Here is an 11,577-nt window from a genome sequence, read left to right as displayed (position 1 = left end):
TGATACAAACAAAAATCTAGAACAGCTTAAGCGCATGATAAATAAGTGCCACTAGAGTAACAAACACATAGAATAAGCCAATAGTCGTCAGCTTTCATCCAACAATGTTTTACTTTGTGTAGACCTCTTCCTCCAATGTCAGATAGAGATATGTTGTCACCCCATACCAGTGGCATAACTAAAGTGGGTGAAGGGCTTGCAGGACAAGGAGCCTAAGGAGTAGAGTTGAGCAAATATGTTCTGGTCCCCGCTTATTCGGCAAACTATAGTGCTTACCGAATAAGCTACAGTGGGAAACTGGATACATGGAACGTTCTGGCTGATAAGCGCTGCAGCTGCATGTGTCGCGGCTGCGTCACAGTCAAAGCACATGCATGAAGAGTCCAACAAACAGGCTCTCAATGCTTGTGCTGTGACTGTCACACAGCCGCGACACATGTAGCTGATCAGCCGGAACGCTCCATGTAATCGGGTTCCCGCTTATTCGCTAAGTGTTATAGCTTGCCGAATAAGCGGGGACCAGATCAAATTCGCTCAACTCTACTAAGGAGGCACAGAATGTCACTTTGACCCATCCACCAATATTATTATAACTGATAGATGAGGAGCCTATTGGAGGTTTTGCTTCAGGTTGTGCCTCTATTTCATTCATCGTTTTAGAAAAAGATATTTTGTTTAAGACATGATATATATATAAAATAGAAAGTGTCGAGACATACCGTTTTTAAAAAGAATATACACAACTCTCTGTATAAAAATATCTGGAAGTATGTGAAATTACATAGTGATCACAGGGAAATATTTTTTTTTGCTTCCTTGTAGTGATTCCTTTGAGGTTTGTCCCTCCAGAGTCTACTTAGAAAGAACAACATGAGTACAGATAACATAGACTTACGGTAGACTAACAAATAAAAACAAATAAATAAGTAGAAAAATAAATAAAAGCAAAAAAAAAAATAATCCATAAAAATAAAGATACAAAATGATAATAGACTAATGTGAATCCATTGTCAATAATTAAAATGTTTATTTGTTCTCCTGGATATTCCATTAACCTTTTCTTGTATAAATATATTTTTACACTTTATGCCAGTAACAAAACCTCATTGCAGGATTTATTAAGACATGTATGACAAGTTCATTGAGAGGCATATGACCAAGTATGTATGATAAACAGTAACGTTGCTCCGTTCCGTGTCAGACACAGTGGGGAATAGTAAGAGCAATATTTATAGTTGTCAAGAAAATAGCCAAGTACTTTCTCCAAAATGCAATTTACAAATGCAATGCTAATCCTTGCCCGGTATGGATATATAAATAATATAATACATTAACCAACCAGCTTGTAGCATTGACTTTTGATAGACAAGCAGTGAAACAAAACTTGTAAGGCATTATGATATGAATGATAGAAGCATGCAGATACGTCTGTCTCTTAACATAACTCCAGAACTGCATAGTGCATTGATATCCCACTAATATAAATGGGACAAGTGTAAACTTTTACCACCGTTTATGAAAATGCAAGGAAAACATAATATGGGAATGCTCCTCAAACTAAATTTCATACGATATGGGTTAAACTAATTCATATTTTAAAAGGAGAAATTCTACTTTTATTTTTTTTTTTAGATGTATTAGATACAAGTTATCTAAAATCAATGGGAGGTCCATTAGTGGGTCTGCTATACTTGGTAAAACACCTAAACCCCTTGAAGTCTCCTACAAAATGGAAGCACCATGATTTTTCAGTGATACCTAGTATTTGAAACAGTATCACTTCTTCCAAAGAAGACTTATAATTCTTTGTTGTGGGTATCTAAAGCCAGCTCTAAAGGGGCTAGGATAAGTGATTGACGAGTATACTTGTTGCTTGGGTGTCCTCCGAGCATTTTGGCGTGCTCAGAGATTTAGTTTGTGTCGACGCAGCTGCATGATTTGCGGCTGCTAGACAGGCTGAATATATGTGATGATTGCCGGTTTGTTAGGGAATCCCCACATGTATTCAGGCTGCCTAGCAGCCGCAAATCAAGCAGCTGATTCAACACAAATTATATCTCCGAGCAAGTCAAAATACTCAGAGGACACCCGAGCATGATCGGGAAAACCCGAGCAACGAGTATACTCGCTCATCACTAGTTAGGATGTTTCATCAAGTTCTCCAGAGCTTTGGCTTCTGGATCCTAGCTATGACGCCTGCAATAACCAAAAGATGAATTCCCCAAGAACAGATGTAGTGATTTGTGCAAATTTTCATCAATTACAATTGCAACAATAGCAAATGAGAAAACAACAGCAGCAAGTTATTGAACGGATGGGAGCATCAATTAATTTATATGTTTATTAATAGGTAGGACTTGTTGATGAGAGAAAGATAGTCTGTGAACGGTTCGTCAATATGGTCAACCAAATGTTGGAAGATAAATCCCGGGAACTATGACAAAATTCAAATCAATGGCGGTACGCTTTTAACAAGTGTATTGGGAAATCTTTGCTTTGACATATCAATCTACATGTCAGCATTTGTGCAATACGATGCCAGGATTCAGTATTAATATTGTCATTTATCATGACTGGTGCTAGTCGTATCAGTTTAAAAAGATAAGGCTTGTGCATTCATTATTGATCAGTAGAAAATGTGAGCTCTTCAGAGTTGAGATAAATAAGACAGTGATTCCTCTGTCCGCTGCTATTGCTCACAGTCAGAGCAAACCCAAAACGTTGCACAGTAACTGACTGCAACAGACAAAAAGAAAATCAGAGCACATCAACACCCCTTGCCCTCCCCACCCCACACATCACACGCACACAGAAGCCACTAATGCAGCATCAAATCTGTAGCACGAAAAACAAAATGTTTCCTACATAAGAAAATAAAACAAAATTTAAGCCAAAAAGTATCTCCTTTAATATAAAATTTCCATTCTCAAAGAATAAATTCATTTCCACTGAATAAATAGAATTCCGCACCATCCAGGGCTGGAAAGAGTCCCTTTATCCAAGTAAAGACTTTCTCGATTTCTCTTTTTTTTTTTAAGGAAGGTTTGGAGAGGGAAAATAGTGATGTTTCGTTTTTTGTTGTTTTTATTTTTACCATTTTTTTTTCTTCATTTTGTTGCATTTATTTTATTTTTCTTGCATTTTTTTAACAAAATATATAAACATAACTTTATATTATACTTTATGGATCAGGACAGAGCACTCGGTTAGAAATGTTTACAGCACCAGTTACACCGGGGATTGCACATAAAAGTGTAATAATAAAAGAGATGTCAGTGAAGTAATGCATGCATGGGATTCATGGGTTTCTGCTGTTAGGAGGAGTGTTTGGCCTTGCATTTTGATTTTCAAAAATGTGCACATGCTGCCTATTTATAGTAGTGTTCAATGCAGTCATAAGCACTAGCCAGTGAATCTAACCAATGTAATGCCAAGCAGATGATTCCAGCCACTGGAAAAAAAAATAATTTGTTCAGTAAAATAATTTGTACAGTAAATAAAATTAACCCAAGTAAGGTTCATATTCAACATGGAAGAAAATACTTTAAAAGGGATATTCTTATCTCCAATTTTCTATACTAATACATAGTAGGAGTAAAAATAATATTTAGAGCAAAAATTTCCAATTAGAAATGTAGTACAGTTCTTCTGATTCACTTTGTCACTTTTACCCCATGTGCAGGGCATTGCAGTAGCTTAGGTATCCATGGCTTCAACCACTAAGGGCTAACTGTCACTATATGAGTGGTTGTAACCATGGATACCTAATCTAATTCAATGCCTTGCACATGCAGTAAGTGACATAGCGAATCAGAAAAACTATACAATATTTCTAATTGGAGGTATTTGCTAATATTATTATAATTATTACACCTGTTACATATTGGGATAGGATCTTGGAGATGGAAATACCGCTTTAAATAAAATGGACAACAAAATTGATGAGAAACCGCCAGGATCTCAGCAGACAATAAACTAAACCTCCTTTGGTGCTCAGCTTTACAGCCACTAAAAGGTGGAACATTGCTGGACTACAACCCCCTTCAGGAGGTAAAGTTTATAGTAGCAGTAGTAAATGTTAACCCTGAGTTCCAGACCTATGTCAGCTGCACCATACTACCCTATAATGAATGGTATGCTTGCGTATGGTAGGGGTCTACTGAGCAGATTATAGCTTTCAATGTAGCATATGCAAGCAGTGATGAATCTCCTACTCTATATACTACCATATACCCTCAGCAGTGATGTCATTGACATTACAAGATGATGATAATGGTGATGATTAAGATGATTAAGATGAAAATGATGATGATTAAGATGATGATGATTATTATTAAGATGATGATGATACTTCGTAAACTATCCAAAGCAGGATACAAAGAAAATAAAAAGAACCAATGAAGCAAGTTGGAAGCCGTATATACACATAGATACATACAGTACATAGACATTTGCGTAAAAGCAGTCTAATAGATCATAACAGTAACCTATAGTAGCACAATATGTAAATCATAGGGCGGATGACTATGCAGCAAAAAAACAAAATGTGACAAGCTATGCTATTCTTTTTTTTTCACATTCTCCATTAATTTTCCCTAGATTTATGTAAGGCATTAGTGACATCTGACGGTTTTACATTCAATGTACAGTAATGATTTCATTAGAGACTTAAAATTAGACAGGAAATGAAGCAGAGGGGAATAGATCCAGGAATGGCTGCAATACAGAAATAATACAAAGCTCTAAAGCCAACAACCAGGTGCCTGCTTCTCGGAATGAACAATAGTAAGACTAAAGCTCCCCCTGCCGTTCAAATATACGAATGCTTTTTTACTTTCTCCCCAAGCTAAGAGCTTGAAAAATAAACCAGCTCACAAATTTCATTTTCTTTGGGTCGATCTCAGGGCTTTATAACACTTTTTTAATCTGTATTTAAATATATTCTCATGTATTACTTTATATTCTACGTGATAGGTAAATTTGCATGTGCTATATAAGGAACAAATACCTCGAAGAACGCAATCAAATCTTTTCTACATTGTATTCATACAGAATAGCTCTGAGTGCACCGTAGGGATCCCCAGATAATTCACTATAGGGAGTATTGCAGGGCAGTCATTTTTCAAAAGAGACATAAAAATTAAATGGTTCTACCCTGGCAAGTAATATTTTATGTCTAAATCTCTTAGAATTGAATCCAGTGTTATCCAGAGGATTGTTAATTATTTATCCTTTACTATTGAAGAATCAGCAGAAGACTGTAAAGTGCTATGGGTTTCCAGAATAACTATACGGTATCAAAGCAGCTGCCTTCTTCTCATGTGTACGCCTCTCTATCGGGTCCTGACTGCAACGAAATCGTGATCAATGTTAGTCGTCAAGGTAACATCTTTGACCGATGGACATAAATTAGGCTGGGCAAAGCTAAATTCTACCATAAAGCCTTTTCTCTGTATATATTGGTATATGTATGTATTGTTTTAAATTCTTTTCTTTTTATTAGGAAAGCTATACCAGACGCATAATCACTATACATTGATTAAACATTATCGTTACAATTAATATTCACTGAAATTACAGAATAAATATATGCACATTTTTGTAAAATCTTTGTGTATGGGAGAGGCTAAAGAGTAAGAGGGAGGGAGAGAAGACATTAAAAAGTGCTTCCTACAAAGCTGTTAGTGATACGTACCCAGTAGCATTGCTAAATAACTTGCAGAGGGCTGCAGAAAAAAAAAAAATCCTGGCATCATCATGAATTCACAAAGACGCTGATCCCTAGCTGTCTCGCGTACATTACTTTTCTGCGTTGCAAAGTGAAAGAAATCAAATATACATTAAACCATGATGCTTAGCGTTGGATCCAGATTTTTGGACGTCGAGTCGTAGATAAAAGAAAAATGAATGAGCATCTGTATGTTGAGAGAAAACATTCGAGCATTAACCCCTTTGCAGTTTTTTTTTTTCAGGCATGCAGCAAACTGCATCAATTTACAGGAACTGTGCCATGGGCATTTCTTTGTATAAGGAAGCCACAATGCCATCCTATCCCCCTCCCACCGAAACCCTCAACTGAAAAGGTTTTAAGTTACTGCCAAAAAAAAGGACACGTGGAATTATTTATCAGGATCAGTACAAATATCCCCATACCTTACATGGCACAGTCAAGTTTCTTATATTCCTATATAAAAAATAATGATTGATAACATTGCTGGCAAAAGTCTGCGAAGGCACTTCAATTAATTATGATTAGAGTATGGCCCTTCCTCCAAAACAATTTGGGGAGCATAACGGTATCATCTTGAATCATGCGTTTTTTTGTTTGTTTTTTTTTTTTGGGGGGGCGCTATGAAATTATGCAAGATTAGAATCTGTAAGTGTTTTTTTCTAGGACTTCGAGGTAATCCGGCTTGGTTTGGAGTTTGGCCCTTAACTCGAGGTATTCACTTTGGGTTTGGTCTGAAAACCCCTTTCCTGCTGAGAAAAGTAGGGTTTCCTTTAATCTGGCATCCTGCTGTAAATCAGGGTATTGCATGCCAGGCGGGTGTACATGTAGCTCCTTTAATTTGGGTACTGTGCCATAAATGCAGTCCACAAACCCCACCATGGGAGCTGGGCGGTCACGGTCAATTATTCCAGGAAAGATGACCCCATTTTCATGATAACTTGGTACTTCCCCACTCTGATTGACAGTAACTATAGTATTAAGCTGAGAATTTGACACTGCCATGGTCCACTCTTTTTCTTTTTCTATTAAAGTCCTATAATTAGTGTTATTTTCTTTTGTTTCTGAAAATTCATCCCCCATCTCTTCCTCTCTAGGTTTGTAGATGGGATTATTACACATCTGAGTTACAGGATGTGGGATGTAGTCATAGACATGGCCAGGTGCCTTCTCTGGGGATTTGTTAGGTCTATCCTCAAAAATTCTACATTGCATTTGAATGCCAGTCAAATCGACCTCTTGTCTTTTTCTGAAAGGCAGTTTCTTGCGCCTTCTAAGCACAAAAGCAAAAAGGCCTGCAGCCACAAAAACAGCAGAGAAGAAAAGTATTAGAAGACTGAGGATGAGAACAGACAGTGGAATGGGACCACTTGGTGTGCTGTAATCAAGCACTGAATGGGTGGTGGGCACCATGTTTCCAGGAAAAACAGAAGAAATGGTAGCATGTAGCATCTCTGGACACAACACTTCCATTTCAATGGACTTTAGATCCTTGCTTGTCAGATTTTCAGGGCTTGTACACAGCACCTCACCAACCACAATGACAGAGCTGATGGTGTCTATCCACTGTTTGAGAGGGACAATGTCACAGGTACAATCCCATGGGTTCTGTTTCAGATCAATTTGCACAATGGCATTAAGGTGCTCCAGAACTCCTGCCACAGGAAGGTAAAGAAAGTGGTTGTTTCGAAGATTAAGCCTTGCCAGTGAAGTGCCTGCAAATGCATCAGTTGGGAGTGTTCTCAGCAGATTGTCATTAAGAAATAGTAACTTCAGATTTGGCATTAGACTGAAAGCAGCAGGTTGGATCTCCCTTATCATATTATACTCAAAATATAAATAATTCAAACTCTGTAAACCCCTGAACATGCCAGGCGTCAGCCTTTCTATGTCATTCCCATTCAGATATAAGCTTTTCAAATTAGGAAGATTGATAAAGGCTCCTTCCTGGACATAAGATATACGGTTGTTTCCAAGATGCAATAAATCCAAAGAAGAAAAATTCCAAAAATCAGATCTGTAAATTTTCTGTATTAAGTTACCACTCAAGTAAAGCTTCTTGGCATTGAGAGGTCTAGGCAGCAGTTCCGAAATGTTGTGGATTCCTTTCTCTTTACAGTTTACAGTTAACCCCAAATCATTGATATGCAAACTGCAAGAACATCCAGTTGGGCATATAATTGGTATTGGTGGTCTAGTCTGATAGCCAGCTATTGGGGGTTGATTTGGGCCTGGATAAAGGCCTCTCGGTGTCGGTGGAGGTTTTGGAGCTCTGGGCTGCTTGGTTGTAGTGGGCTGCTTATTTGATGTCTTGTACTCCACAGAAGAAGCAGTGACATGAAAAGATGACAACATGGATGATGGCTTAGTAGGCCATGTATTTTCTTTGCTTGAAGGTAGCTGGGGAATACCCAGGCTTGCCTCAACCTCACTTTCTGATAACAGGGGGCAAAGTTTACCTCGTTTTATATCCCTTAGATCTTTGCCATGAAAGTGAAAGGGGCTTTCACACGTAATGTCTCCAACCAGGACAGTATAAGGAATACGCTCCAGCCAGCTTTTTAACTGCACAATCTCACAAGTACAGTTCCATGGATTCTCTGCTAGCTGGATTTCCATAATACTTCTGCCTATGTGATCCAACATACCTCTGTAAGAAAGGATCTTTAATCGGTTTCCACGCAAGTCCAAGTGTGTTAACGACACAGACTTGAATAAGTTGGTTGGAAGCAAGGGAATATGGTTATCATTGAGAATTAATACCCTCAGCTTATTTAAATTTCTAAAGGCCCCGCTCTCAATCCTCTTAATTACGTTATAGTCTGCTTGTAAATACTCCAAACTTTCCAGCCCCATAAAAGTGTCATTTCTAAAAATGTCAAGTTTGTTTTCGTGCAAGTAAAGCCTCTTCAGAACTTTCATACCATTAAAAGCTCCTGCCTGAATGTCCTGCAATGCATTGTTCCCGAGATTAATGGACACAGCATTGTTCAAATGCAGAAAACTGTTGGCATACAATTTTCTCATCAAATTTCTCTGAAGGTACAGTTTAAAGGGTCGAGACCAGGATTCTGAAATCTGGCTAATATTTGTAAATCCTTTATTTTCACAATAAATGTGGAAAAGGCTCTCCTTCACTTCACAGTAGCAAGGATCAAAGCATGGTTCATCTATTTCCTCTGAATCCTCAATCAAGGGAATTGGTGTAGTCCATGCGAGAGCAATTGTGCTTAAAAGAATTATCCACAACACACGTCCATTTAGACGAGTTTCTGCTGGAGATGGTTTCATTTTTTTTTTGATCTGTAACAAAAGCTGAAAAAAAAAGAAAATATAGATTTGACCTTATTGAGCTTTTTTTAATGCACATATATTGGCCCTAAGCACAATAACTCTCTGACAATTTCCAGAAATTCTTTCTGCTGGATCATGAATGACCGACAATAGCTTTCATGACGCTGTATATTAATGTGTAAATATGCAATTATGCAATGCCGTCTAGGTATATCCAATGTGTTATATAACTGGACCATCCTTAAACACGCATACCATAGTAAGCAATATGCCGTGCGTGTATACGCAAATAGATGATAATAATCAGGGGCACATAGGTATCAAACCTTACCTTGTTCATGAGTCAGAGGCGTCCGTAATAATGACAGAAATAGCAGCAGTATATCCTCCTCTACCTAAGTATCTAGATAAATATGCAGGATACTCGTTGCAATGGAGATGAGATTAGTGAATGCACTTAATCGCCAAGAGTTTATCCTGAATAAGGACAAAATTGTCATTGTTCATCCCTGTGAGTGGACATTTGATGTGATTGATTTCCTGATTCCGAGGAAAACAAGAAATTAACGCCAGGGCTATGGTATGCCTTATATATCCATTAATAGATAAAAGAATGTACAGATAATTAATCTGCCAACACCACATGCCCACATGATCTTCCAATCTACGGGGAAGCTGACAGCAAAATGCAGCTAAGTCTGGGATGATCCATGATTTAAATGCTCTGCCTTCCCTGCTCTGGGACTGAGGTTTCAGTGCCACAGACCAACCCGTGAAGCTTTCTCAGTGCTGTTCCCAGGCAAAAATACCTATACATTGCCAGAGTACAAAAGTGAGGAAACAGACTTGGCAGGAACTCCATGATATCTAAGCAAATAAAGAAATCACTGATCCTTCTATCCAATCTATCCCTTCCATACGCCAGAAATATACCCAATGCTGCATGAACTACTGGAGGATCTCTAGCAACATCCAATGCACCTGCATCCTGCTGCATTTCCTGTGTGCATACAATGATTCCAATCCATAGATCTTCCAAGCATCTGCCGTATACATGTAAACTATCTCCAGATATACAGAGAGAGGTGCAGCAAAGCTTCACATTCAGCAATACAAAGCAGTAAATGGATTGCTTGAAACAGCATAGGAGGGAGAGCGATCAGGGTTATATTGCAGTAGTGGCAGCAGCAGCAGTGCTCTCATCTGCCTATATATATATATCTATATAGAAATATATCCGCAAGATGTATCTCATCGGGGGTCAATGACAAATAAGAGCATCTGGAGATTGAATGGAATGATGTACTTACCAGTTTGCAGGTGAATTTCAGCAGATCCAGGCTGAGTTTAAGGATTGCTGGCTCTCCTTCTCTCTGTCTTTCTCTTCCTATCTGCTCCTACTGAGTCTGTGGCAAAAAAGAAAAAAAAATGAGCTGGGGACGTGCTGGGAATGTGCAATGTGCAGTGTGCTGTGAGCTGCTCTGTGTTTTCAATGGGTTGCTTCAACATGCAGATCTGCCTCTCAGTATGCTCAATGGAGCCAGCTAGGAATCTGCAGCCTCTCTGTCCAACATTGCCTGCTGAGGTCTTTCTCACTTGCCCTCTTCTTTTCGTCTCCCCCCTCTCTATCCTTTTTTTTTTCTTTTCCTCACCCCTCTATCCTCCTCCTCCTTCAGTCATAGGCAACAGATCATTGGAAATTTGACACAAATCCAACAATCTTCACACCACTGCTTCAATTGTCTACCTCCTATTTATTCTCTTTCAACCTCTTCTATGGCTTTCCCCATTTGTTGGCTTCTCTTTTTCGCCCCTGGTGCCCCCCTTCTTTGCTGACAGCGGATAATTGGGCGACTCGATCACAGTCAAGCATCTTCACGCCGGTTCTACCTCTACGTCTCCCTGTCTTCACCTGTCTCTCCGGTGCCTCCTCACTTTTTTCCCCTCTCTATTGTGAGTAGAAAGCTTCACATCACATCCAACAATCTCATTTCCCAGATTACTTACACCTCATTATCTTCCCCTTTCTATTTCTGTGGTTGAAGCTATCTTTTTGTTTGTGTCTAGATCTATCTTTCTTTCCCTTAGCATCATGGAAACAAGCTGGAAGAAGGAAAGCAGATGAAAGCGGAGGGGGAGCTCTTGGGTTTATGACGTGGGCGAGCATTGGGAAGCCCAGGCATTTTTTTGTGGGTGTGTGGGGTATCCCGGGTGATCATCGCTCTTTCATAATACATAAGTACAGCTTTAAACCATGTTATATAGGCCGGCATCAGGATAAGAGATAGTAGAATTGATCTGTCAGCTTTGAGATTCCACCAGATCTGGCTTTTTCTCATCTTGCAGAACCAATTCAGAAGCCACTACCTAAATATGGTCATCTATACAAGATGGGAGAAATGGTTTACCAGATGTGAGATTCACAAAAAAGGGTCTGATTCTCTTACGGGGCAGTCAATAGAGGGTCACTCATCACTAGTCGTGATCTGCCTCTCAGCCTGCCATTTCTAACTAGATTAGTCATGACATTTATTCTCCACTTCTAATTTTCGTCT

At 38.8% G+C, this 11,577-nt stretch overlaps 1 protein-coding gene across 2 annotated transcripts; it reads right to left on the bottom strand.

Moving 5' to 3' along the window:
- Window positions 1-1,003: 1,003 nt before the first annotated feature.
- On the bottom strand, window positions 1,004-11,156 carry SLITRK3 (SLIT and NTRK like family member 3). 2 transcript variants are annotated; one of them, XM_073578946.1, is made up of 3 exons: window positions 11,030-11,156; window positions 10,333-10,428; window positions 1,004-9,043 (listed from the first exon to the last, which is right to left on the bottom strand). In XM_073578946.1, the coding sequence occupies exon 3, from the start codon at window positions 9,017-9,019 to the stop codon at window positions 6,368-6,370; it is 2,652 nt and encodes an 883-aa protein (XP_073435047.1). In that variant the 5' UTR covers window positions 9,020-9,043; window positions 10,333-10,428; window positions 11,030-11,156; the 3' UTR covers window positions 1,004-6,367. The 2 variants fall into 2 exon arrangements, with proteins under 2 accessions (XP_073435047.1, XP_073435046.1); XM_073578945.1 differs by lacking the exon at window positions 11,030-11,156 and having other exon boundaries at window positions 10,333-10,724.
- Between the last annotated feature and the right edge of the window lie 421 nt (window positions 11,157-11,577).

The sequence above is a fragment of the Dendrobates tinctorius genome, unplaced genomic scaffold, assembly GCF_039654945.1.
Source record: "Dendrobates tinctorius isolate UK_male_01 unplaced genomic scaffold, ASM3965494v1 ptg000060l, whole genome shotgun sequence".
Classification (NCBI taxonomy): Eukaryota; Metazoa; Chordata; class Amphibia; order Anura; family Dendrobatidae; genus Dendrobates; species Dendrobates tinctorius.
This window is presented reverse-complemented; position numbering and strand designations above follow the sequence as displayed.